The following is a 27,769-nucleotide window of genomic DNA, read 5'->3' as shown; positions in this document are numbered from 1 at the left end:
ATTCTTTAAGGGGTTGTGGTCCGGTAGACTTGGAAGAAGCTATGGGTCAGAATTCTTTAAGGGGTTGTAGTCCGGTAGACTTGGAAGAAGCTATGTCCTTATCCCTTTGATTCTTTAAGAGGCCTGACAGAATGTCTCATAAAAACTAAATTCAAGGTGCTAATCTAAAGCTGCCTGAAATATAAGGAAGTGCACTCACTGTATTGGTATGTGCATAAGCTGTTGGATGTTTTCAGTGTTGGCATGGTGGTGCATAGTTAATATTTCAGCACTTGGGAGACAACAGCAAGACCCTGTATTTAAATAAAGGAACTACAACAATATATTTACCATTTTTAATGTGCTTTTAAAATCCTGGATCCCAAGAAGTCTTAGTTGGAACTTTATTTTCTTCATAACAAATGATTTGATCTCCCAGTTTGAATTCTACTTTTTCTTCATCTAAACTAAGACCACAGTCCATACCAGTTTTTATAACTGAAACATCATCTTTATGGTGTTTTAGTGAAGTTAATGAACCTTTAAAGAAAAAAAGTCATGGTGAGCATATTCAACAAATAGCAAGTAATCTAAGTGGTATATAGTCTGTAAGATCCATGTGCCATAGCATTTGTGGAGGTCAGAGGACAGCTTAGTTACTACCTTCGTGGGTTTTGGATATTAAAGTTGCGGGGCTTAGGTGGCAAGTAACTACCTGCTATGCCTACTCCTATACCCAACCAGGGAATTCTGAAATGTCCCATTTTAAAAGGTAGTCTAAATCTTTTATCTTTGAGATAGATAAAGAAAAAAATCAAAAGATGGCAGGCAAGTCTGGAGGTTCCCTAGTGTGCATTGTATGGGTCCCTGGGTTCAATCCCAGTTAATGGGGACAAAACAATACAGGGCTTAAATGTTGGGAACTAAAGACTTAAAACTGTGGGGTGTTATGAGAACTTATTGGGATGGAGCCTATCTTAGAGCATAAGCTAAGACTACTATGAAAAAATGCCTAGGTTTTACGTGCTACACAGGGACTGTACAATTTAGAGTAGATTTTGATATTGCTTACCCTTCCAAATAACTCTGCCGTTTCGGATTAATTTAAACTTCTTCTGTCTTTCTAATTGTCCCTTTTGAACTCTGCAGCCAGCAACAGGAACTTTTTTCTTCCCTTCTGTTACAGTGAAGGTAGCTAGTATAGAAGCCTCACCTTTAGGAAGAAGACAACTTAATGGCTGGGAGACAGACACAGCTTATTAACTGACTAGCAGAGGAGCCCAGCTTGGTTCTCACCACTTATCTGGTGGCTAGTGATCATCTATAACTTGAGTCACAGAGTACAGCATTCACTCCTGGCCTCCGGGGGCACAGGTAACACATGTGCATAGACTGAAGAAATTCCTATTTCTCTGCTCTGTGAAAACTACTGTTGCCAGGCATGGTTGTACACACCTTTATTCCCAGCACTTGGGAGACAGGCAGGCGGATGTCTGAATTCTAAGTCATATGTTGATCTGCACTAATTTGTAACAACAAAGCAAACAGTTTGTGTTGCTGACTGTGCCCACTTATTTCTGGAAACCTCAATTGACTTTCCCAAATTGCTCTTGGAACAAAAACCTAACACTTGTATAGTGTGATAATATTTAGCAGGTCATAATAGCTTAAAGTAAAGCTATATAGACCAAGCTGCAAAACCAGATCTTACAAAGGAACAACGTTAAGGTCAAAAGGATAGATTCCAGATTAAATAGGTTATAAGAGATGACAACTACATGTAATTTATGAATCTGATCTAGGTGAAAAATCTATAGCCTGTTTTAGACAAAATATGATTATAGATTGGATTAGACTACTAAGGTTTTAACAATCCCTTTTTCTGGTCACTGGTTTGAAGTGGGAATAAATTTTGAGGCAAATGAACACAATATTTCACAACTAAATGTGGCCTTTAATATGGCCAAAAAATGTTAGGAAATTTTAAAATATTTGATATTTTATATGCTTTCAATATATTAAGACAAAACCAAAGGCTCCTCTGTGACAGCCTCTAACAGGCATTGTTCATGTATAAACTTGAGCCAAGTTTTTAGTCATTTTGTTTGCTTTTGTATCTTCTAGGCATAAGGTAACTTGTATGGGACTTGCCAGTCACCATGAATTCTCACTCATGGTAGTCATTTTTTTTCCTAGAATACACACTGTATTGGGACAGTGAATATATTTCTCTAAGCTTTGGGGTTTTTTGGTCCTATTTATAGTTCCATAGTATGAAAAGTAGCAGTTAGCACTCACCTATTGGGTACTCCTCCACTGTGTGGGGCAATCTGCTGCTTAGTTCCTCCTGCAAATCTTCAATAAGATGGTAGATGATTTTGTGAAGTTTAATCTTAACTCCCTTTTGTGCAGCTGACTGCAGAATAGCACTGCCTGCATCCACATTAAAGCCATAAATAACACCTGGAAAGCAGAAACAAAATTCTGTTAGCACAAGCATTACCTTTGAGGCAGAAAGTCCAATCCAAATGGTTTTATTCCCTTCTTTGTAAATTCCATTCCAGTAGAGACCTTCATGAAAACTAGTAAAATTTAAAATTATTACTGGGTTTTATAAACAACATCTTGTTTACAAAGATGTTTTCATGATTTAAAACAAATTTTTTTAGATTTATTTTGAATGTTTTGCTTACATGTATAATGGCATGCCTGGTGCCAGAGGTGGTTAGAAGGGGGCTGGGGCTGGGTCAACTGTCCTGGAACTGGCATTACAAGGTGGTATAAAGTACTAAACAGATTGCTAGCAGATGAGAGCACTCAAAGGGTGAAATACCTGCAATTGCACCCTTTGACCAGAGCAATAATGATGCTTTTTAAAAAAAAAATCAAGGACCACTAGTTGGTCTTGCAATAGTTCCCAAATTTGCAGTGGCTATGACAGATGGGTTATCTATTATTATTCCCGAACAGGGGAAAATGCTAGCCAATGATCGGTCAAACACAAAACAGGTAAAACATGTAAAATATGATCTAAAGTTTAAGATCATATCACAGTTTAAGATACAGCCAACAGGGCTGGAGAGATGGCTCAGCAGTAAGACCTTTTCTGAAGGTCCTGAGTTCAAATCCCAGCAACCACATGGTGGCTCACAACTATCCATAATGAGACCTGATGCCCTCTTCTGGTGTGTCTGAAGACAGCTACAGTGTACTTGCATATAATAAATAAATCTTTGGGCCAGAGTGAGCAGAGGTCCTAAGTTCAATTCCCATCAACCACATGATGGCTCACAACCATCTGTACAGCTGCAGTGTACTCACATAAAATACATCTTAAAAAAAAAAAAAACATACAGTGAACAGAATCTTTACCATCAAATGTCTCAGCAAAGGTAATATCATTTTCACTGATGTCACCCAATCCAAAATGCACTAATTCTAGTTCACATTCGTGGGAAGCATCATAGGTATCCAGAAGGTTCAAGATGGCCTCCACAGATCCGTCAACGTCACCTGTAAGAGTTTAAAATGTATTGGTTGTGAAAGGCAGATATATAAAATGGGCTTAGAGAGCAAGATTACAACTCCCCATCTCTAAATAAAACTAAAGGAGAAAATGAATTATGAGAATAAAAAAAACATTTAAATAGTTGTAAAATCTTAAAAGAATTACCTTTTATAATTATAGGAAGTATGTTTGAGTCCCTTTCTACCTTTTCTTTGGGCTTTAAGAGTCTCTGTTCTTTTCTTTCAAGGTACTTTATATATGATCTCTCCTTCCAGTGCAGACTGCCATACTTCTCACGGGCTTTCCGATGTGCTTCTTGGTGCTCCTTTCGCTTTTCTTCCATTATTTTCAGATCATCTTTGCCTTTTTCTTCTTTTTGCTCAGACTTCCTCCATTCAACAACTTCCCGGGCCCTTGGCTGTACAGGGAACGCGGGCGAGGTTTCAGGACACAGATGCCAGTGCCTGCTAGGTCAAAAGCTTTCTATTTCCCCACTATGAAATCAGTTCAGTTTCATCTGTGAAATCACGCCTTTTATAATTTTACAACTTTTATATAGAATTGAAACAGTTTTAAAACTTTATCTGAAAAATATACTATAGTTAGATTCTGAAATGGTATACTATTCTCTTCACAGTCACTAACTATAATTATTTCAATATCAGCACTTTTATTTAATATTAAATATTATAGACTGGTGCATAAAACCGTCATATATCAAACATTAGGGAATTAGGCTTGAATACCTCAGATTCTACTTCAAGAATTTCATCTCCTGCAGAAGGGAGGTCTCTCCAGCCTATGATTCCCACTGGCATGCTGGGATAGGCTTCATTAAGTGTTTTTCCATTTTCATCAAACATTAGTCGAACTTTTGCCCAACTCTTCCCAGCAACTAGAATTGAGCCTTTTCTCAGAGTTCCTCTTTGAATTATAGCTGTTGTAACAGGACTAAAATGAATATAAAAAGTAAGTATTCTTGAAGAATAATCAGGACACAATTGTACTTTCTTAAATAGACCAAAAATAACTTTATGAAGCACATGCACACAAACACACACCTATATATTCATATAGTATTTATATATATTCATATAGGATCAATATATATATATATTCATATAGGATCAATATATATAGGATTAATTTCTTTTTCAAATCTCAAGCAGCTTTGGATACTATAAAGACATTTACTTGGCCAAGGATTTATCTATCATGCTATATACTTGCTTAACATGGGAAATCACAGCTTTTTAATTTTTTTCAGTGTGGTTTAAGAATTATGTGTCTGCGTGTTTCACTTGTATGTATGTATATCCACCATATGCTTGCCTGGCATTCTCAGAAGGCACCAGATCCCCTGGAATTGGAATTACAGAAGGCTGTGAGGTACCGTAAAGATGCAGGGAACTAAATCTAGACCCTCTAAGAGAGCAGCAAGTGCTCTTAGCTGCTGACTTGTCTCTCCAGCCCCTCAGTGTGGTTTCTTGAGACAGTGTCTTAATCTAGCTTGGCCTTGACTCTTCCAGTGTCAACCTTCGAAATGGTAGGATTACAGATGTATGTGTGTAACCATGTGGGGCCACACCTCAGGCTTGTCCTTATGACAAAAACCAAAAATAAAACCAAAGTATTCACAACAGCCAAGGAGCAGAAGAAAAAGACATAGAAGCAGCCCAAGTCTTTCAACAGATGAAAGGCTGGGTGAACACACCTGGGAACCTGTCTCTTGCTAACTGAAGCAAGGTGATCATGAATGGACAAGCCCTGTGTGGCTGCATTACCGGAGTATCTAACAGGAAGGTGCCACAGGCAGTTTGTTCCGGCTCAGTCCTATCCTGCTTTTTAACCCATTCAACACATGGGTGATGCAGTTGCTCATAGCTCTTAACAGCAGTGAGACATCTCTTGAGCTTCCGATCAGAACATTCAAGAAGAGAATGTCATCACAAAGACCTTTCTGGGTTAAGCCAAAGAATTAGAAACTAAAATGCCAGCAACTGATACTTCATTTCACTCCAAGTCATTGTTATTCTACCTGTAAATGCAAATATGTAGATCAGTGGTGGGTGGAAAACATCAATTTAACTACTTTAACCATCAAAGTGTGAGGAGGTTCATATAGACGGTTGATGTGGTCTCCTGGCAACTTTATTTTTGTATGCAGTGTATTAGTGCAATAAAATACTTTGAAAACATACCTTTTTTTGTTTTGGAAAATACGGCCCAGAAACTAAGAGTACACAGTAAAACTATACAACCAAATCACAAAAATAATCAAACAATAATAATCATTTAAGTACAATCCTACCCTCTTCCTTTGTCTGTGAAGGACTCTATTACTGTTCCTTCCACTGGACCTGTGGGATCTGCTTTCAGTTCCAACATTTCTGCCAGAGCAATTGTTGCTTCTGCCAAAGCCATGAGGTTATCTCCCTTTAACAACAGAGTGATACATATCAGGAAATGATATTGCTAAATGTCAGGGTAAGAAGATCAAATAAATCTTAGACAGCTACAGTTTTCTTTTTAAGAATTAAAATCATGAAATAACCAATTTTACAAAATGAAAAGGAGCAGCAAGCCTTCAGCAAGAAAACCTGACCTGAGGACAAATATTTACAGGAACAATTTTAACAGGCAGCTACTAGAGGTGCTGACTAATACCTTTGATAAGCACATGTTCCAGTTAGTTAATTCTGTCTCCTCTATCTGCTTCCACAATTGTGATTTTCTTATTTCTTTTTGTATTGAAAAGATTATTTTTATTTTACATGCATTAGTATTTGCAAGCATGTAAGTATATGCACCAGGTGCAGTCTTGGAGCTGCAGAGGTCAAAGAAAGAATGGGCTCCTGGGGCCAGAGAGATGGCTCAGTGGTTAAGAACATGGACTGCTCTTCCTGAGGTCCTGAGTTCAATTCCCAGAAACCACATGGTGGCTCACAACCATCTGCAATGGGATCAGATGCCCTCTTCTGGTGTGTCTGAAGACAGCTACACTGTACTCATATAAATAAAATAAAAAGTGAAGAAAAAAGAATATCTTAAAAAATGGGATCCTGCGAATTGTGAGCCATCATGTGGGTACTGAGAATGAAACCCAGACCCTCTGAAAGAACAGCAAGTGTTCTTAACCACTGTCCTCCAGCATCTGGGTTTTTTGTTTGTTTTTGCTTTTTGAAACAGGATTTCTCTGTGTAGTCCTGGCTGTCTGGAACTTACTCTGTGGATCAGGGTAGCTTCAAAATCATAGAGATCCACTTCCCTCTGCCTCTCATGTGCTGGGATCAAAAGTGTGTGCACCACACCCAGCTAGGCTTCTTTTCTTTTCTATATATGACTCTTTTTCTTGCATTTATGTATGTGTACCATGTATGTGCCTGTTTCCCAGAGGCCATTACACCGGCTGGAACTGGAGTTATAGCAGGCTGTGAGATGTCATGTGGGTTCTCAGCAAGAATAAAAGTGCTATTAACAGTTAAATCATCTTTCTACACTTCTACCATATTTTTCCTGATAGGGTCTCTTACTGAGCTCAGAGCTCACTGATTGGCTGGTTGGCCAGAAAGCTGCAGGGATTACTTGTCGCTGCGGTGCTGCAGTTACTGCTGTGTGCTGCTGTGTGCAGCTATCACGTGGGTGCGGGTCAGAAGGCAGGGCCTCATGCTTCTGTGGTAGGCACGTTACCAATGGAGCCATGGCCCTAGCACTTACAACAACTTTTTTATCTCAAAACATTCAAAGGGGCTAGTGATGCAGCTGGGTTGGTGCAGTGCTCATCTAGTGTGGATGAAGTCTAGGTTTGATCGCCAACACTGTATAAACCAGGTGTGGACGGACACTCATGTAATTCTAGCACTTGGGCCATAGGTAGTTTGAGACCGCCTCCACATAAAAGTGGCCAGTCGAGGTGGAACATGGCTTTAATTCTAGCACTTGGGAGGCAGAGGCAGAGGAACTGCTGTGTGTTCCAAGCCAACTAGGACTACATAGAGAGACCTTGCCTCAAAAAAAAAAAGAAAAAAAGAAAAAAAGAAAAGAAAAAAAAAGAAAAGAAAAAAAAGTGTTCTTATGGATGAAGCTCTGTGCATGATGTCCTGAGATGCGGGAACTTACCGTAAGTGCAGAGACATGCACTGCCTGAACATCACCACCATACTCTTCACACACCACATCGTAAGCTAGGAGTTCTTTTTTCACCTTCTCTGGATCAGCATCTGGCTTGTCACACTTATTTATTGCAAGGATAACAGGAACTGGAAGAAAAAATCATGAAAAGTGCAAATAGAAACTCCTTCACTTCCAGATATTTACTGTGAGAAATACCAACCTGCTCTGGCTCGCTCTTCCTCCAGTGGACGCACATAACTAACCAGGCCTGGAAAGACCCACTCTAGACTCACACTGCCTGACTCTGTTGTGTTGCAGGGTATTTGATCACACTGTGAACCTTGAAATTGTGTTAAATACAGAAAAAAAAACAAACCTGTTTCTAACTGTGGTTTGGCTCAGTCCTTAGCGCGCACGTGCGCGCGCGCACACACACACACACACACACACACACACACACACACACACACACACACACACATACACCTTTAATCCTAAACAATGAAGGTAAAGTTAGTTTGTAGAAGGAAGCATTCATGTTTGAAAGTAATGTCTAATAGAGTGGCAGACAAAGTGATAGATCAGAAAGATTTGACGGAATAGGATCTTCCCAACTCTCACGAGGAGAGAGGGAAGGGAGGCTACGTAAGAGAGCAGTGCAGAGAGAGGAGGCAGCTTCACTGCTTTACTGAGACAGTTTTAGAGACTGCAGAGAACAAACTAGACACAAGGGAAGACAGAACAAGCAGAGAACGAGAAGGAGCCAGAAGATTAGAATAGATTGCTAGAATTAGTTTGAGGACAAATGGAGAAATTCAGTAAGAAACTGAGAGAAGCCAGATTGAATCAGTCAGCATGGAGAGGAGTTTGAGCCTGAGCAGCTGAGGAAAACTAGCTCCCTGGAGTTCAGAAAGAACTAGGATGGAGTGAGCTTATTCAGCAGTAAAACTGGTCTTGAATGGTTTTCTTGGATTTTGTTGTTTTAAAGGATACAAAATTGGGTAAATTTATAAAGAGGGGAAGATCTGGGAAGAGTAAGAGGAGGAAAAATGAATATGATCAAAACATATACAAAACTCTCAAAAAGCAAATAAAGATTTTTTAAGAAGGGTTATTTGTTTTTATTTTATGTATTTGAGTGTTTGCTTGCATATTATATACATGTGTATCACATGTATGCCTTGTATCCTCAGAGGCCAGAGGAGGGTACTGAATCTCTTGGAACTGTAGTTTTACATAGTTGCCATAGATACTGGGAACGAAAAGCAGGTCATCTGGGAGAGCAGCTTAACTAATGAGACACCGTCCTTATTCCCAGAATTATAATTCTGCTTTGTGTGTTGCATTTTAACACAGGGTTTCTCTGGGGGCTGGAGAGATGGCTCAGAGGTTAAGAGCACTGACTGCTCTTCCAGAGGTCCTGAGTTCAATTCCCAGCAACCACATGGTGGCTCACAACTATCTGGATTAGGATCTGATGCCCTCTTCCAGTGTGTCTGAAGCTACAGTATACTCATATACATAAAATAAGTAAATATATCTTTAAAAGAAAAAAGACAGGGTTTCTCGGTGTAACCTTAGCTATCTTGTAACTCACTTTATAGAGCAGGCTGGCCTCTAACAGTTACACCTGCCTCTGCCTCTCAAATGCTGGTATTAAAGACATGCACCATTATGGCCAGCTATAATCTTTGTAGTAAGCCCTTAAAAAGAAAAGAAAAAAAGACGCTTCCTACTTCCTGCGTTCAGCACAGCACCGTCCATACCTTCTGCATCTTTGGCATGCTGAATGGACTCCACAGTTTGTTTCATTACCCCATCATCTGCAGCTACAACCAACACAACAATGTCAGTGACCTGAGCCCCTCTGGCTCTCATTGCGGAGAAGGCAGCGTGTCCAGGAGTATCAAGAAAGGTTATTTTTTCTCCAGAAGGCAGAGAGACTGTGGAAATAGAGATGCAAGAATACCAGGTATCTCAGTTTACTTTTTTAACATAAAGGTATATTTGACATCATTAAACATAGTATGGTGGGTTTTTTGTTGTTGTTGTTTTTGAGATAGGGTCTTTCTATGCAGCCTTGGCTAGCCTGGATGTAGATGAGGCTGGTCTTGAACTCATAGAAGCATTGGGACTGAAGGTGAGTGCTACCAGCCCAGTTCAGTAATTTAATTTTATTGCTTCCACTAATTTTAACCGGAAGAACACAATCTTTTCCTAAAGAAATCATAAAATACTTTCTTTTCATGTAATAATTTAATGCTAAAATTCTTTGTATTTCTAGAATATAGTTACTTTGATAAATGTACCAACTGATTTCCATTCTGGCGAGAGAACCAATGAATAGTTGTAAGGTTATTTCTTGTACATCACCAAACGGCAGCTATACAGCAACTATCTCAAGCCACAAAAAGGCAATTTGGTATATAGTTGATAGCTTCAAATTATGCCCAATAACAACAGGTTTTAAATCTTAGCTTTGCTATTTACCAGCTGTGGAATTTAGAGAAGTTACAGATCCTGAAGAAGTCCCACTTCTTACAGATATTAGAAGAAATATTAATAGCTATGTCATGATGTTGTGATCACATAAAGTGCTCACCCAGGCAGGTGCCAAGTGGACATCCAGCACAGTGCCAGGTGCCAGGTGCCAGGTGCCAGGGGAATGAGTATGCAGTGACTGGGATCTGGTATTCACGTGTTATCAGCGACCCTACCTAGCTTACATCTGAGATTTAACACACTTGATTAAAGAAGTTGAGCTCATTAAACCAAAACCAGTAAAATAACTTTGTTTTTACAGAAAATCTAAGACAACATGATAGCTGACTGCTCTACACATGATCATTCCATTAGCTTTTTTTTTTTTTTTTTAATTTTTTGGTTTGTTTGGATTTGGTTTTTTTTTTTTTTTTTTTTTTTTTTTTTTTTTTTTGAGACCAGGTTTCTCTGTGTAGCCCTGGCTGTCCTGGAACTCACTCTGTAGACCAGGCTGGCCTCAAACTCAGAAATCCGCCTGCCTCTGCTTCCCGAGTGCTGGGATTAAAGGCGTGTGTCACCACCGCCGGGCTCATTCCATTAGCTTTAAGCATCCTCTTTGAGTCTGTTTATTTCACAGCATGGCATTTAATTAAAAAAAAAAAAACAAACAACAAGCATTGTTTCCACACACACCAGTGTTTGTGTTCATACCAAGAAAAGCACCAATGTGTTGAGTGATGCCTCCAACTTCCATCGCTGCCACTTGAGTTTCTCGAAGTTTGTCAAGTAAGGTCGTTTTCCCGTGATCAACATGACCCATTATAGTAACAACTGGGGACCTTGGTCGTAATAAAGCTGGATCTGCCCCAGGCCTACAATTAACAGCAAAGGAGTTTAATTTCTTAAATATCAGAAATGACAGTGATCTGGGATGGATGGGGGAACAGGGGAAGGGAAGAGGGCTTATGGGACTTTCAGGGAGTGGGGAGCCAGGAAAGGGGAAATCATTTGAAATGTAAATAAAAAATATATCGAATAAAAAAATATAAGCCATTAAATAAAAAAAGTAAAAGAAATGACAGTGATTGGTTCACAGCTATCACTACAAGCAATTACTGATAACAAAATACAACAGGTTTGATTAGACATAAGTATTTCCACCCTTTTTACACAGAATAACCTAGCATATTAGCCAGTGACTCCCTATGTGTTATGAAGTTGACATCTTCATATTAGTGGGCAGAGCTGAATCAAAATTTAAAAATCAGACTAATATATACACCCTACAAGCTATGAAAACTAACACAGTTTCATTAAAACCTGAATATACTTTCTGGTGCTTTGAATAAATGCCCATGCTATAGTCACATTCCATTTTAACTACCAAAAAAAAATTTCTTCCTAGGGACTAAGCCATCAACCAAGGGGTGGCTCCAGCTGCATTTGTAGCAGAGGATGGCTTTGTCAGGCATCAATGGGAAGAAAGGCCCTTGGTCCCGAGAAGGCTTGATGCCCTAGTGTAGGGGAATTGAGGGTGGGTGGGCGGGGAGGTAGGAGTGGGGTGGGTGGAGAGGAACACCCTCATAGAAGCAGGGGGAGGGAAGATGGGATAGGGGTTTTCTGGGAGGGGGAAATCGGGAAAGGAGATAATGTTTGAAATGTAAATAAAGAATATGTCCAACAAAATAAAAAAGGAAAACATTTCTAAGCAAATCTTCCCATAAGACACTGAGTAAAAGCACATGGTTAAGTGTTGGCTAATACAAGCCAAGTCTTACCTTCTCACGGCATCTTTGTTTTCTCGAATTCTCTCCTGTTTTAATTTGTTCCATTTCAGCTTCATTCCTGCCTTCTTTATAACTTCTTTGATCCAGACTTCGTCTAAATGTGAGTTTGCTTCTAGCGAGTCTATGTCACAGGCCGTGTTCAGTAAAGCTTCATACACACAGTCTGGTTGAGATAAAGCACAGTCTTCTGTAACCACACATTTACAGGGTTGGAGTGAGCTCTTGGGCTGGGGAGATGGCTCAGCAGTTAGGAACACTGGCTGCTGTTGTAGAGGCCCCAGGTTCAACTCCCTGCACCCACATGCTGGTTTATAACTATCTGTAACTATCCAGTTCCAGAGGATTCAATGACCTCTCTTAGCCTCTGTAGGTACTAGGCACACTGGTATGCAGACACACATGTGGACAAAATATCCATGCATCCTTAAAAAGAAAGGTAAAATAATAGAAATAAATCACTTAAGAATGTGCTTTGTTTTGTTTTAATCTGTAAAAATAAACCCATCTATGGTGGTAATGAAATGTGTAGTTGTGTTTCAAAACACAGTAAGACCTTTCTCAAGAACAAAGCAAAAGAAGAACAATGAGCTAAGATCATTTATTTCAATGGTGTTCTGGCAAACAGGGACGTTGTCAATTAAACGTCAATAAAGAAGTTTATAGCATTTCCCAGTTGCCACTGTAGAATCCGTCAAACCACCACCAAGGATGCAGTGGAGGAGATGGGTGAGTGGATGAGCTTTATCCTAGGACACCACTGGGTTGTCGTCCCCTAGACAGAAAATCGGAAACAGTGAAAGGAAATTACTAGGTACTAGACCTAGAGTGCACATACATGTGGATATGCACACACAATAAATATATAAATGCAGTAAAATAAGTTTGAAAGGTTTTCATGAATCTTTGCTATCTCTGTGATTTTATTATTTATTTATTTATTTATTTATTATTTATAGAGTCCAGAGTTCATTTAAGTGGGTATTGAAACCCTAATCCTACTAGTTCAACTTCCTGAGTTGCTGAAATAACATGCATGTGCAAGCATAGTTGCTTTGTGATTTAATTTTTAAAAAACTGTGTCCTAGCATGTATCAGACCCTGAGTTCAATCTGTAATGCTAGGAAAAAGGAAGGAGGGAGGGGAAGAGAGAAGGAGGGAGGGAAGGAAAAATGGAAGAGAGAGGGAGTTGTAACAGAATCCTTTAAAATGTATAATTTTTTAAAAAGAAAAGCTATGGTTATTCCCATAGATATCTCTGCTGGTTTTAAAACAATTTCTCAAGTAAGTAAGAATAAGAAATCAGAAAATTATAGAAAAAGAGAAGAGCTAGAGAGATGACTCAGTAGTTAAGAGCGTTCTTCCAGGGGACCCAGGTTTGATTACCAGCACCCTCAAGGCAACTTAGAACCAACTGGAACTGCAGTTTCAGGGGATTCTATACCCGTTTCTGGCTTCCCTGGGTACCCAGCATGTGTATGGCACAAAGGTAAGCAGGCAAGCAAAATATAAATTACACATAAAATAAATCTTAAGAAAACAACAACAAAAAAATAGTAAAACTATCCTCAGTCAAAAAAAAAAAAAAAATCAGAGTCTGGATTTACACTAACAGTCCAGGAATTTTGTGAGCTTAAAGTGTTCTTTTGAGAAAGGGCCTGTCCTGGAGCTCACTCTGGGCACCAGGCTAACCTCACAGAGATCTACCTGACTCTGTGCTGGGACTAAAGGTGTGTGCCACCACACCCAGCTATGAATTTAGAATTTTCTTGATTTGAATTGTATTTCATGTGTGTGGGTGTTTTGCCTCCATATATGTCTGATATCCACAGAGGTTAGAAGTGGGCATCAGAGTCCTTGGAACTGGAATATAATGGTTGTAAGCCAGCATGGGAGTGCCGAGAACAAAACCTGGCTCCTCTGCAAGATCCAGGGATAAATATCTATCTATCTATCTATCTATCTATCTATCTATCTAAATCTCTCTCTCTCTCTCTCTCTCTCTATATATATATATATATATATATATATATATATATATATATATATATATATATATATATATATATTTTTTTTTTTTTTTTTTTTTTTTTGGAAGGATCTCATGGTGTAACAACCAGCTGGCCAGGAGCTCTCTAGTGACATCTGGCTGGTCTCAAATTTAAAACTTCCCAAATGCTTGGATTAAAGGTGTGTGCCACACAGAAATTCCTACATATTCACTCACTTGGCAATGAGTCAAGAAATGAGTAGAGCTTTTAATGTCTAAAATGAAAAAAAATCAGTATAATTTAACATTTGAAACACTAGTCCAGCTTAACTGGAATGGGTTAATGTTTTCTTTCTTTCCTTCTTTCCTTCTTTCTTTCTTTCTTTCTTTCTTTCTTTCTTTCTTTCTTTCTTTCTTTCTTTCTTTCTTTCTTAATGGGTTAATGTTTTCTTTCTTTCCTTCTTTCTTTCCTTCCTTCCTTCCTTCCTTCCTTCCTTCCTTCCTTCCTTCCTTCCTTCCCGAGACAGGGTTTCTCTGTGTAGCCCTGGCTGTCCCAGAACTCACTCTGTAGACCAGGCTGGCCTAGAATTCAGAAATCTGCCTGCCTCTGCTTCCCAAGTGCTGGGATCAAAGGCGTGCGCCACTGCTGCGCGGTGGGTTAATGTTTTCACTTCAAGTAAAATCCTAAGCTTTTAAGGCCCAGGGTTTTTCCTTGTGAACTAATCAGGCTCACCGATATCTTTTGCCATGGCTCTGGCTAGTTCTTCAACAGTCATTCCAACCCATACTTCTACTTCCTTTTTAGTTTTTACTGGAGGCAACCGAGATTTTGGCAATCTTTTTTCCTATTAAAAAGATAGAACATATAAGTGAGAAGAAAGGAAAAAATATACTCCTAAGCAGGGTTTCTCCATGTAGCCCTGGCTATCCTGGCCTGCTTCTGCCTCCCCAGTGCTGGGACTAAAGGTGTGAGTCTCAACTCCTGGCTTTAGGAAGAACAATTTAAGAAACAAATTAGGTCATTTTCCTTTCTTTTTGGTTTTTTTTTTTGGGGGGGGGGGTTGGTTTTTTGAGACAGGGTTTCTCTGTGTAGCTCTGGCTGTCCTGGAACTAACTTTGTAGACCAGGCTGGCCTCGAACTCAGAAATCCGCCTGCCTCTGCCTCCCAGAGTGCTGGGATTAAAGGCGTGCGCCACCATCGCCTGGGCTATTATGGCTATTCCTATCAGCAAACTCTCTTGTAAGTTCTTCAACTAGAAAACAACCACAGAACTTCCTGTTCTCACACAGATCTGTGTAGACCACAGGTTTACACAGTATTCTGTAAAGGACAAAATACCTAAAGACGTTTTCTCTATAGAGTTCTATAAACCTGGGCTTGAGATCAAATAATGTAGGAGCTATAAATCTGCAGCCACCTTCTTTGTTACAAGATGCCTGTGCTGATGCAAAGCTGCGGCGATGAGCGTGTGTGTCTGCCAGGGCTGGGCGCCCAGCTGGTCTGTCCACACTGGGGAAGCCGGTGCAAACCCAGGCCTCCACCATGCTAAGGGTCTTCTTTGACTTAGGCTGTGCAACTGCCTACAAATAGCGTGAAATTGTAGCAAGTTTTCCAGCTTCAGTAGCTTCGGGTTCATGTTTCTTCTAGAAAAACAATTTTAAAATAAAATCCTGTTAATATCAAATTAATCAAATGAATATTTACTACATGCAGATCATACAAATAAAACTGGGTTTCTGTCCTGAAAGAACTCAAGGTCTAGTCAGAGATGAAATTTTATACCAAGTACAATTTTTTTTTTGTTTTTCGAGACAGGGTTTCTCTGTGTAGTCCTGGCTGTTCTGGAACTCACTCTGTAGACCAGACTGGCCTTGAACTCAGAAATCCACCTGCCTCTGCCTCCCAGAGTGCTGGTATTAAAGGTGTGTGCCACCACCACCTGGAGACCAAGTACAATTCTGACCATCTATGACTATGCAAGGCCTTTGCCTTGCATGCGCAATACTGCCTGAGTATGGCACACCTGTAATCCTAGAATGCTTATGGTAGTAGGAGCATTAGAAGTTCAAGGTCATTAGAAGAGTTTGTGGCCTACTTTGGTTACATAAGACATTTTCTAAAAACAATAAATGGCTATTTTTTTTTTTAATTTTTCAGGTGCTTGTGAATTATAGACTACTTGCCAAACAGGCACAAAAACCTAGGTTTGACCTAGGCATGAACACAAACATACTCTTCTTAAATATTTTAATGTTCATTTTAAGCCTTTCCTCTATAGTTACATATTTGTTTATATGAGTGAAATTTCATTCTTTTTGCCTGTATGTATGTCTGTGTACCATGTGGGTGTAATGCTCATAAAAGCCAAAATAAGCATCAAACCCTGGAACTGGAGTTACAGACAGTTGTCAGCCACCACGTGGGTCTCCTGGAAGAGCAGCCAGTACTCCTAACTATTGAGCGGTCCCGTTATCCCCTACATTATGCTTCAAAATACTTCATAAAGAATACAAGGTTGTTTTACAACATTAAGGATTATTCTTTAATTTTACAAAAAGAATAAAAATTATGGAGTATTGCACTGAATTTACCTTAATCATATAGGGCAGCTGTTGTCAATCTATGGGTTACAACCCCTTTGGGGGTTGCATATCAAATATCCTGCATATCAGATATTTATGTTACAATTCATAAAAGTAGCAAAATTATACTTATGAAATAACAAAAAAATAATTTTATGGTTGGAGGTCATCACAACATGAGGAACTGTATTAAAGGGTCCCAGCATTAGGAATAAAGCTAAAGCTTCGATGGAACACGTCAATTCATCCTCCTCACATGTATTTATGGCACTGACATAGTGAGACGCTGCACTGCTTGCTCTGAGACATGGCTGCACCGCGTTGTTACGCTGGCCTGGAACTCATGACCCCCTTTGCTTCCACCCCCGAGTGCTGGTATCAGACCCATGCCACCACGCCTTCCCGGCAGTGTTTCTGGCTTCTTTGTTTTCCTTTTTTCTTTTTCATTTTTTTGTTTTTGAGACAGGGTTTCTCTGTGTTGCCCTACCAGTTCTGGAACTTATGCTGTAGATCAAGTGGCCTCAAACTCAAAGATTTGCCTGCTTCTGCCTTCTGAATGCTGGGATTATAAGTGTGCACCACCACCACCTAACTGATTTGTTTTTAAAGGAAAGAAATGACAGCCAAGTATGGTGTAGGTGACTGTAATACTACCACCTGGGAAGTGGAGGCATGAAGGTCAGAAGTACAAGGCCAACTCTGGCTACATAGTGAGTTTGGGGCCAACCCAAGCTTCATGAGACCTTGTTTCAAAAACAAACAAATAAAAAACATGAAAATACACCACACAGTTGATGAGAAGGCTCAGCAGGAAAAAGCACTTAACCTTCAAGCTTGACAGCCTGGGTTCAATCTCCAGAATCCATGATAAGATGGAAGGAAAGGCTCAACTCCACAAAACTGTTCTCAAACCTCTACCTGTGGCCCATGACATGTACGTGACATGTTCACACACACAAACACACTTCATACGTACACAGAAAAATACAAATAGAAGGAAAGCAATGAGAGCTGAAAGCGACACAGTAGCAGAGAAAGGACCTGCTGTGGTGACAGAAAGCCCAGTCAGCATGGTGTCAGGGAGGAGCAACTGCACCTTGGCCTATGCACCTCATTTGCCTGAGTTCTGTAAAAAGAAAGTAGAAGTGTTTGTAGCTTTTCTATAGCAAGGTTACAAAGAAAAAAGGAGATGATAAATGTATGTTTCTTACTGATGACACACATGCTTTGAAGCTTCACCGGCATGAATGTTAAAAACATTCATAAACTCACTCCTTTATAGATAAAGCTGAGGCTTTGTGGGTGTTTAATACAGTTAGTATTTTACCTTAAAAGACACATTCAAGAAAGGATCAAAAGAAATTTTGACTTTATTCCAAATAAATGAACCAAGATTTAGAAATTCAAGCCAGGCCTGGTGGCACAGGCAGCTCCAGGCAAAGGCTGAAGAATGACAAGTTCAAAGCCAGTCTTCAGTCTTAGCTACATATGGAGCTCAAGGCCAGGCTAAGTGTATTAGAAAAACTCTGTCTCAAAAGAAGATGCTAAAGGCAGGGAACAGGGAGAAGTAAAGAGAGAATACATTGCTTAGCCATGCAAGGGAGTAAAAGGAGGTGTTCAGAAAGCATAGTTTTTTGGTTTTTTTGTTTTTTGAGACAGGGTTTCTCTGTATAGTTCTGGCTGTCCTGGAACTCACTCTGTAGACCAGGCTGGCCCCGAACTCAGAAATCCGCCTGCCTCTGCCTCCCGAGTGCTGGGATTAAAGATGCGCACTACTATGCCAAGCTTATTTAAATCATTTTTAAATGAGTTGCGAACCAGATTTGACAAAGGCACAGAATAATGGGACGGGAAAGGCTCTATGAGACAAACCAACACGTAATCAAGAAATCAGACCCGTCAGAAAAATAACCCAAATCTCAAACCTGGGGAGAAACCTTGGTTGTTAAATATCCCAACGCCTCTCGCTTTACAGAGCACGGCGCACTCGAGGGGGCATTCGTGCTGCCGCAAGGGTAGCGGCGACCGAGCGCGCAGGCTGACAATCGCCACAGCCGGGAGGGGGTGCGACCACGCAGGCGCACGGACCCCACTCACTCAGCTCCCAGGCGAGGTCGCCCTCCGGACCCAGCAGAGCTGTGCGTCACTCAGTCCGTCCCTTCCGAAAGGTCCGCGCCGTGCTTCCGGTGCCGCCGGAAGCAGCTTCCCCGGGAATTCCGGGTTGTCTGTGGCTGCGGGAGGCCGGCCCTAGCGGGTCGTGGAGCCTGAAGCCTGCCGCCGGTGGGTGGCCTGCAGCGGGGAGGGGGCGCTGCAGTTCCCGCCCCATCTCCAGGAAGGACGCGTGTGCCTAGCTGGAAGGAACCGGCACAAGGCGGCTCTAGGGAGCTCGAACGGGAAGGGCGGGCCGGGGCGGGCCGGGGCGGGCTCTCCGCTGCTGGCCCCGCCCGCCCTCATTGTGGACCTGGAGGTGTGTTGTCAACTCTGTGCCACGACCTTACCTGTTGTATGGACTCTCGGTACCGATTTCACGAGGTCGTGGGAAGGCTTCAATGACTTGTTGAGAGTATGGGTCATGTAAGCGTTTTTCGTTATGATTTTCGTTGTTTTTCTTCACTTTGGCTGGAGTTTTTGGTCCATCCTCTTTGACCACAGCCATCGCCACCTCCTGAGGGTAACGCGTTTACATCTAGCACTACCACAAATTAATGGAATGGCATAGGAAAGTTTGTTATCCTAAAGCACGCTTTACCATTATCTCCCATTGTCTACCCTAAACTCAGGCCCGCCAACCCACTCCTTTTCCTTTTTAAAAAAAATTGTTTTATTTGTGTACACACACACACACACACACACACATTATATATATTTGAATTCAGGAACGCAGGCTTGGTAGAAAGAAGCTCCTTTTATGCAGTTAGCCATCTCACTACCTTTACCCCTTTCTACCACAAAGATTTACAATCAGTCTTAATGACTATAGAGACTCCTGAAAATCTTTTTTATGTGAATCTCCATTAAGCCCACACGAGAAAATGACTCAAGTTAATAAACATACATTGAAGTTGAATTTCTGTAAGCAGTTCCTTGCTCTCATTTGCTTTGGCAGGCATTGAGAAACCAACAGAAATGATGTCGCGTGGCCTACTAAACCTAACATCCAACCCGCTGTGCATCAGCGTGCACCTGGAAATTCCCTTCATCTCCACAACCTCAAACTCTATGGTCACCATCCCACCCGACCTCCAGCCTGGGTGCACTGTCGTTTCCTCAGACACTCTTTCCCTTAGTTTCCAGCTTCTGCTTCTCAGGCCTCTTTGAGGTCCTTAACTCTTTAAACCTTCGTACATCTTTCAACTTTTGTGGCCATTCTGTAACCAAAGGATTTTGTTTTTCTTTAATCCATACTTATTAAATCCCCCCCCCCTTTCTCTCTCTGTGTGTTATATGCCAGCCAGCCAGATTTTAAGGTTTTGAGAGCAGAAACCATACATTTCATGTACACACAACATATTTACTAGAGTACACTGAAAGATATGTTAAAAGAAATAAGATAACAGCAACCATTAAAAACTAGTACTGTCTGGGTTAGGACAGTTTTCAACCTTCCTCTCTCAGAACTGCCCTTTATTTCTTTTAGTACTCAAGATTAAGATCTTTCACCTAATACAAACAACGACGTCTATTCTCTGGGTGTCTATAAACGTCATACATTTTTGGGCCTTTGGTAGGTAGGTCTAGATCTGTAGTTTTTCTTTCACCAAAAACAGACAATAGGGTCCTTCGATTCTTGAACCCCTTCAGTGTTCCTCTCCACAACTGTCCTTACTGCTAAATGCCTACAGTTAGGCTACCAACAGCAAGTCTCCCTTAAATTAAAGCCGGGTAGTGACTGTCTGAAAAGTAAAAGCTAAGAAATTGGGGGTTTTTTTGGTTTGTTTGTTTTTTGGTTTCTCGAGACAAGGTTTCTCTGTATAGCCCTGGCTGTCCTGGAACTCACTCTGTAGACTGGGCTGGCCTTGAACTCAGAAATCTGCCTGCCTCTGCCTCCCAGAGTGCTGGGATTACAGGTGTGTGCCACCACCGCCTGGCTCTATTTTATTTTTACATATGGGATTGAATTTGTCGAAATAATTGATCCTGGAGGAGTTGGAGAATCTTCAGTGTTTTTCAGAGTTGATCAATATTTTAGTTTATTTTATGACTATCAATTCTGTCACTTTGCTGCCATATGTGGGCTAGGAATGCAGGTTCTCTGCAAGAACAGCAAGTCTCTCTTAACCAATGAGCCATAGTTCCAGCCCTGAACTAAACATTGTGGTGGTTTGAAGATGCTTGGCCCAGGGAGGGGCACTATTAAGATGGCCTTGTTGGAGGAAGTGTGTCATTGTGGGGGTGAGCTTTGAGAGACCTTCATCCTAGCTGCCTGGAAGCCAGTCTTCTGTTTGTCTTCAGAATAAGATGTTGAACCCTCAGCTTCTCCAGCACCATTCCCACCTAGATGGTAATAGACTGTGAGCCAGCCCCAATTAAATGTTGTCCCTTATAAGAGTTGCCTTAGTCATGGCATCTCTTCACAGCAATGGAACCCTAACTAAGACAAACATCCTTAATTGTTTTTAAGTTTTGAAACAGTCTCACTCTGTTGTTATGGCTGGCCTGGAATTGTGTGTAGGCTGACCTCTAACTCACAGACCTATATCTGCCTCTGCCTCCTAAGTGCTGGGATCATACATATGTGGCATCATGCTCGAAAATAAAGCATTGCTGGAGGTTAAATGTCTAAACTTAGACTAGGAAAACTTAAAATGAATCACCTTTGGCTACACGAGAAACTTCTGTAGATAAAATCAATCTAAAAATAAGAGAAAAAATTGAGAGAAAGGAGGGAGGGAAGTAAATCTAGGAGCCTACCTCTCTTACTTTTTTTCTCTCATATTTCAGTTATATTTTTATTTAAATTAGTAGTTTTCAACCTGTGGGTTATAACACCTCTGGCAAACCTCTATTTCCCAAAATATTTACACCATAACTCATAACTAGAAAAATTACAGTTATAAAGTAGTAATGAAAATAATTTTATGGCTGGAGGTCACTACAACATGAGGAATTGTATTAAGAGTTGCAACATTAAGAAGGTTGAGAACCATTGGTCTAACGTGAACAAAAATATGAACAAAATTAGCTTAAAATGGGGGAGGGGAATAATAATCTTGAGAAAACTGTCTAGGTATTTGCCAATCAGAAAAACAAAGAGCCCAAAGACCATTAAAGTGGTAGGCATGGCTGGCACACACCTTTAGTCCCAGCACTTTGACCTAGAGTCAAACACTTTCTCAAAACAAAACAAAACAAAATGCCTTCCTCAAACAAAGCAAAAATGTTAAGCCTTTGTTAATTTTTTCAAACACACACACACCAGAAAGTGCATATTAAACAAAGTATTTTTTTTCTTTCTTTCTTTTTTTTTTTGTTTTGTTTTGTTTTGTTTTTTGGATTTTGGTTTTTTCGAGACAGGGTTTCTCTGTATAGCTCTGGCTGTCCTGGAACTCACTCTGTAGACCAGGCTGGTCTTGAACTCAGAAATATGCCTGCCTCTGCCTCCCAGAGCGCTGGGATTACAGGCGTGTGCCACCACCGCCTGGCAATAAAGTATTTCTTTGACCAAAAGTTATCTCCTAAAAATCCTGTTAAAAATGTAATTAAAGTTTGGATCAGCAAGATGGCTCAGTGGGTAAAGGCACTTGCTGTCAAGCCTTGTGCTTTGATTCTGGAACCTCATCAGTTAAAGGAGAGAACTGATTCCCACAAGTTGTCTTCACACACATACAGAGAAGTGTTGGTGTCCACTAGGTTAATTTACTCATTGCTAATAAATTTAGAGTAGTTATTTTCATAAGCAATTTAGAATACCAAGATTGGTATTCCAATATGGAAGTGGCTAAAAATTGTGATTGAGGGTGAGGAACTCAGTTGGTAGAATGCTGGAGATCACTGGTTCTGCATCCAATAAACAAGGGATTATTATCCAGCTACATGACATTTTACTAAAGTAGGAGTAGGTTAGCAATAGGAAAATGTTCGTGAGTTTAAAAAAAGCAAGATACAAGATTGTCTCTGTAGGAGGCTTCAATTGTCTAATGAACATGTTGACATACAAAACAATGAAAGAATGAGTGCAAGAATGGGGAAGGCTCCTGTGGTCATGATGGTGGCAGTGTTCAAGATGAGCTAGATACCAGAATGTGTACCATGAGACCATGACTCAAACAATAAAAAAAGAATAGAAGGAACATCACAGTACTGTCTCTAAACCACCAACCAGAGTACACACGGAGGGACCCATGGCTCCATGTTAGAAGCCATAATGGGACAAGCTAATATACTAGCAGGTGATCATCCTGAAATGGCCTGCTTCAGATTAGTATATAATCTGCGACAGGCGAGCCCTCATTAAGCAAGGATGTGAGGGACTAATTTTACACAGGGTTTCTCTGTGTAGTCCTGGCACTCACTCTGTAGACCAGGCTGGCCCGGAACTCAAAATCCGCCTGCCTCTGCCTCCCAAGTGCTGGGATTAAAGGCGTGCGCCACCACCGCCTGGCTGTAGTACTGTTTCCTAATATCAAAAATATGCAGGAGTACTGGCTGTGCTTCCAGGGGAACGAGTTCGGCTCCTAGCACATACACAGCTCCCCATAACTCCAGTTGTAGGAAATCGAACACCCTCTTTTGGCCTCCTCAGGCATTGCTCACACGTGGTGCACAGCCATGAAGTCAGCGCACGCCCATACACATAAAGTGTTAAAGAAAAACAGAAAGTCGTAAGTTACAAACTTCAGTTGTAGAGGCAAGAAGCAACTATGCCGCAGGTTCGGGACGAATCTCAAAACCGGGAGCTCTCCGGGTGCTGAGCCGAGGCTCAGCGGGTTGTGGGCGTGGCTAGGCGCGCTCGGCTGTCCACTCGTGGCTCCCGCTGTGGAGCGTGCCGGGGCGGAGCAAGCAGGCTTCGCCACGCCCCGGAAGCCGCGGCACTTCCGCTAAGCTCTCGCTTCTGCCCGCCGACGGAGCCGGGAAATGGCAGGCTCGGAGCTGCGGGCGGCGTTAGAGCAGAGGCTCGGTGCCCTCGCCATCCCAACCGAGGTCGTGGAGCATCCCGAGGTGAGGCTGCGGCCCAGGAAGGCCGCGGGTCTTCGGGCGAGTGTTTATTGGGTCCAAGCAGGGACTTAACAGAACTGTGAGGAAACCTGTCTTGGGATGACGGATGACTTAAAAGCGGGTTGGGTAGCTGACACTTTATGTAGATGACTAAGCCAGGGCACCGCGTAAGTGCCATCCCTGTAGGCTGTATCTGGTACCAAAGGCACAGCAGGCCATTGAGGTGGCTTGTTTTTCACTCCTTTGGACAGTTGTTACCACTGCAGCACGGTAAAAATCATTTCCCAAATAATTACAAAAATTATATACCCCTGGATCTGGAGAATTGTTTTCGAGGTTAAGAGCACGCACCTCGAGCCGAGCGGTGGTGGCGCACGCCTGTAATCCCAGCACTCTGGGAGGCAGAGGCAGGCGGATTTCTGAGCTCGAGGCCAGCCTGGTCTACACAGAGAAACCCTGTCTCGAAAAAAACCAAATCCAAAAAAACCGAAAAAACAAAAACAAAACAAAAAAGGAGCTCGTACCTCTTGCAGGTGACACGATTTTATTCCAGCACCCACATTGAGAGAAAAACTTTAAAACTACGGCTACAGAGGATCCTAAGCCTTCTGGCCTCGCCACCCCCCTCGTGTCATAAGCAAAAGTGCATACCTTAATATTTTTAACATGATGTATACTGGAGATTTACAGTTTTCCTGGAAACTATTATAAGGGTAGGGCTTGCACGACACATTTTATGACAAAAACACTAGTCTTAAGAAACATGTTAATATTCCCCACCTTTACATACTTCACATTCTGTGTATATTGCCAGGTTTTTTTTTTTTTTTTAAATGTTCTTTATGTACTAACGCGGGGTCTTATGTTTCCCATTGATGTCCTTGTATATCGAACTTCATTCAGGTACTCTGGAGATACATATTAAAGACTGTCATCAAATTTTATGCCAAAGTTTCCGAGACACTGGATGGCTTTGTTAGCATACTGGAATAGAAAACTGGCCCAAACAACTGAGGTCTTGAGGTCTGCAACTGTGATGACTAAGGCTCCTCCTGAACCCCCAGCCAGGATTTTGCTGCATAATTACAGGCTTCCTGAATTCTTGATCTCAGCCTTCACTCTGGAGTACCAGTACTCCAGGTACTAGGTCTTTTAAAGTATTTGGAGGCTGAGGTTTTAGTTCAGAACTCCTGTGCCTACCTAGCATGCATAGCACTCAGGGTCCTATCCCCAAACAATAAAACATTTACAATGAATACTAGTTAAATTCAGAGTAGAGTACGTCATAAGTCATCCACCATGTAAAATATGTACAACTGTGTATGTGTGCAATTTACAGGGTTTTTCTTTTGCATATTTTGCAGGTGTTTACAGTTGAAGAAATGATGCCTCATATTCAACATTTAAAAGGAGCACATAGTAAGAACTTATTTCTTAAAGACAAAAAGAAGAAAAACTATTGGTTAGTCACAGTTCTTCATGATAGACAAATCAATTTAAATGATCTTGGAAAGCGGTTAGGAGTTGGGAGTGGAAGTCTTAGGTTTGCTGATGAAACAGCCATGCTAGAAAAACTGAAAGTTGGTCAAGGCTGTGTCACACCTTTGTCGCTCTTCTGTGATGATGGAGATGTTAAATTTGTTTTGGATTCAGCTTTTCTGGAAGGTGGACATAAGAAAGTGTACTTTCACCCAATGACTAATGCTGCAACCATGGGATTAAGTCCTGAAGACTTTCTCGTATTTGTGAAGGCTACAGGACATGATCCCATAATTCTAAACTTTGATTAAAAAAATGATTGGAAGGGCTGGAGAGATGGCTCAGCTGTTAAGAGCACTGACAGTTCTTCCAGAGGTCCTGAGTTGAATTCCCAGCAATCACATGGTGGCTCACAAACATCTGTAATGGGATCTGATGACATTCTGGTGTGTCTGAAGACAGCTAAAGTGTACTCTTATACATAAATCTTTAAAAAAAATGATTGGGAGCCAGGGGTGGTGACACATGCAGAGTAGGTTGATCTCTGAGTCCAGCTAACATCTAACAGTCAGCTGCTGTGTCAAACAAAACGCCAGTTGGGCTAATACTCATAATAAACTCATTCTGACAGCTGTTTTTATTTCTTGTGTCTTTAATTTGGAAACTATCATTTACCTTAAAGATTTTTATGTGTATGAGCATTTTTACTTGCATGTATATATGTCTACCATATATGTGCCTGCCTGTACCTATGGAAGTCAGAAGAGGACATTGCATCTCCTGGAACTGGAATGGAGGGTAGTTGAGAGCCACCGTGTAGGTACTGGGAACTGAACCTGGTTCCTCTGCACGACAAGGAGTTGAGAGATCCAGTGTTGTCTCCAGCCCTCCATGACAGGATGTCAACAACTGGGCTTCCTTCTAGGACTAAGAACTTAAACCTTTTTACTGCACTTGGAATTTGTCTCCAGTGAGATAATAAAAACAAAACTTTTTATTAAACATTTTTTTTTTGTCTTGTTGGGATAGGGTCTCACGTAGGCCAGGTTGTTCTCAAACTAGTTGTGTACCCAAGGATAACCTTGAACTTCTGATTCTACCACCTCTACTTCTAAAATGTTGGGCTCACAGACAGGTACCATTACAACTGGCTTATTAAACTCAATCTAGAAAAACTAGAAGTAGAAATTGTTGCCATTAAACCATTAAATTTATATTTTAAAACTCAGCGGCAAAATATTCCTTATAGCATCAGAATTGGTTAAGATGACAAAGGCAGTTTCTTTTGGCCTCTACCCTAATTTACTATCCTACTTTAGGATATGTTTAGTAATCTTTGTTATGATGAGTCTTGGTTGGGAACTTGGTTTGATTCAGAATGAAATACTCTTCTGGCCAGGTCTGTGAGGACATTTCTAGGCAGGACTAAATGAGGAAGACTCCACAGTGGGCACAACTTTCTGACAGCAGGTTGGATGGAGTTCCAGGAAAGCAGTGCTGCTTTTGTGCTTTCATTGCTTCTTGCCGCTGAGTCCCACTGCTGCGACTACCATCCTTTATTGACACTTGCCCACATAGCCTGAAGACCAGAGGCTGGCTCTTCAAGAATCCTCCAGGCCTACTGCACCTACTAGGTTCTCAGACTCTACAAGTAAAACAGACAATGTTCCAATACCCAGCCAAAATTGGGTGAGCTGATTTAATAAACTCTTGTAATCTATATTCTCTTGGTGTTCCTTTAGAGATTCTTCTGGGTATGGCCGCTGAAGTATTAACTAACTCTAGGAACAGTGCAGTCAGTTCTGTATTCCCTGAGGCTCTGACACACAAACTGCTCTTGCCGTTATATCCATCCCAGTTAGCTGGGGTGTTTCTGAAAGAACTGTATTTTCCTGTTCAAGCGTTGAGAAATAACGTTCTATCTAGAAGAGAAACAAATTTGTACCAACTCGTGTTACTGAACGGCAAAATGAACTTAATGATTACCTTTCCCCCAGAGGTTCCATGCTGTTTTACCTGCTCTGCACTCTTATCTCTAAACAAGTAGTTCGAGGTTCTTATGAACAAAAAAATGAAGGAACAGAATTAGAATTTGTAGACCTTGGATATCTTGTTGAAAGTGAAAACAGGGTCCAGAAGAATGATGTGGTAAGACAGTCAGATGCCTCGAGTTAGTAAAATAAAAGACTGAATACATTTTTTGAGGTTTTCTTTTATTTCATGTGTTTTGCCTGCATGTAGATCTATAGGCTGTGTCTACTGCCCATGGAGGCCAGGAGAAGGCACTAGCTCCCCTGGAGCTGGAAGTCACAGACAGTCGTGAGCTGCAGCATGGACAGTGCTGGACACGGAACCTGGCTCTTCTGCAAGAGCAGCCAGTGCTCAGCCACTGAAACAACACTCCAGCCCCACAAAGACAAACAATTTTTGCAGCCTATCACATTCTTAGGAGTTTTAATTCCTGAATTTTTGGTAACCTGTGGTTAAATGAACCAAAAATATTACATGAAAAATTCCAAAATTAAACAGTTCGCAAGTTTCAAATGACATGGCATTTTCAGTAGCAGATGTCATCACTGAATGACTGTCTAGCAAATCCACAGTGTATATTCTACCTGCCTGGGGGTCACTTAGTCCTTGTGGTTACCTAACTTGTGGCCACAGCACTGTTGTTCAAACCACCCCTACTGACTAGCT

The 27,769-nt window shown here is 41.2% G+C and overlaps 3 protein-coding genes across 6 annotated transcripts in view; 1 reads left to right on the top strand and 2 right to left on the bottom strand.

Annotated features, from left to right (window-relative positions):
- Positions 1-321: 321 nt before the first annotated feature.
- On the bottom strand, positions 322-18,813 carry Mtif2 (mitochondrial translational initiation factor 2). 3 transcript variants are annotated; one of them, XM_052198499.1, is made up of 14 exons: positions 18,364-18,812; positions 15,274-15,499; positions 14,589-14,700; positions 11,860-12,031; positions 10,793-10,953; positions 9,367-9,543; positions 7,607-7,746; positions 5,799-5,923; positions 4,234-4,438; positions 3,653-3,905; positions 3,352-3,492; positions 2,278-2,442; positions 1,052-1,192; positions 322-519 (listed from the first exon to the last, which is right to left on the bottom strand). In XM_052198499.1, exons 2-14 carry the CDS (start codon positions 15,490-15,492, stop codon positions 347-349), a joined length of 2,184 nt encoding a protein of 727 aa, XP_052054459.1. In that variant the 5' UTR covers positions 15,493-15,499; positions 18,364-18,812; the 3' UTR covers positions 322-346. The 3 variants fall into 3 exon arrangements, with proteins under 3 accessions (XP_052054459.1, XP_052054460.1, XP_052054461.1); XM_052198500.1 differs by lacking the exon at positions 1,052-1,192 and having other exon boundaries at positions 18,364-18,813; XM_052198501.1 differs by lacking the exons at positions 14,589-14,700; positions 15,274-15,499.
- A 4,653-nt stretch (positions 18,814-23,466) lies between these two features.
- LOC127696704 (prolyl-tRNA synthetase associated domain-containing protein 1) lies at positions 23,467-25,712 on the top strand. Its single transcript, XM_052199656.1, has 2 exons — positions 23,467-23,596; positions 24,958-25,712. The coding sequence occupies exons 1-2, from the start codon at positions 23,513-23,515 to the stop codon at positions 25,381-25,383; spliced, it is 510 nt and encodes a 169-aa protein (XP_052055616.1). The 5' UTR covers positions 23,467-23,512; the 3' UTR covers positions 25,384-25,712.
- Positions 25,713-26,076: 364 nt separating this feature from the next.
- Positions 26,077-27,769, bottom strand: part of Ccdc88a (coiled-coil domain containing 88A) — a 140,694-nt gene continuing 139,001 nt past the window's right edge. The window contains exon 33 of one of the 2 annotated variants that reach the window (XM_052199652.1): positions 26,077-26,994. The gene's annotated coding sequence lies outside the window, so the exon portion shown is untranslated. Of the gene's footprint in view, positions 26,995-27,273; positions 27,550-27,769 lie in introns of those variants that run through there. The other variant, XM_052199653.1, reaches the window with a different exon arrangement.

Source organism: Apodemus sylvaticus, chromosome 11, assembly GCF_947179515.1.
Source record: "Apodemus sylvaticus chromosome 11, mApoSyl1.1, whole genome shotgun sequence".
NCBI lineage: Eukaryota > Metazoa > Chordata > Mammalia > Rodentia > Muridae > Apodemus > Apodemus sylvaticus.
This window is presented reverse-complemented; position numbering and strand designations above follow the sequence as displayed.

What these genes read in the sequence shown, in the direction of transcription:
- Mtif2 (XM_052198499.1), bottom strand. Translation starts at nt 15,492, where the DNA reads ATGAACCCGAAGCTACTGAAGCTGGAAAACTTGCTACAATTTCACGCT. An exon ending in GGCATCTTGTAACAAAGAAG is followed by an intron (nt 14,701 to 15,273) that starts GTGGCTGCAGAT and finishes TCTTTTTAATAG; the next exon opens with GAAAAAAGATTGCCAAAATC. An exon ending in TTCACAGACAAAGGAAGAGG is followed by an intron (nt 4,439 to 5,798) that starts GTAGGATTGTAC and finishes TATTCATTTTAG; the next exon opens with TCCTGTTACAACAGCTATAA.
- LOC127696704 (XM_052199656.1), top strand. Translation starts at nt 23,513, where the DNA reads ATGGCAGGCTCGGAGCTGCGGGCGGCGTTAGAGCAGAGGCTCGGTGCC. An exon ending in AGGTCGTGGAGCATCCCGAG is followed by an intron (nt 23,597 to 24,957) that starts GTGAGGCTGCGG and finishes CATATTTTGCAG; the next exon opens with GTGTTTACAGTTGAAGAAAT.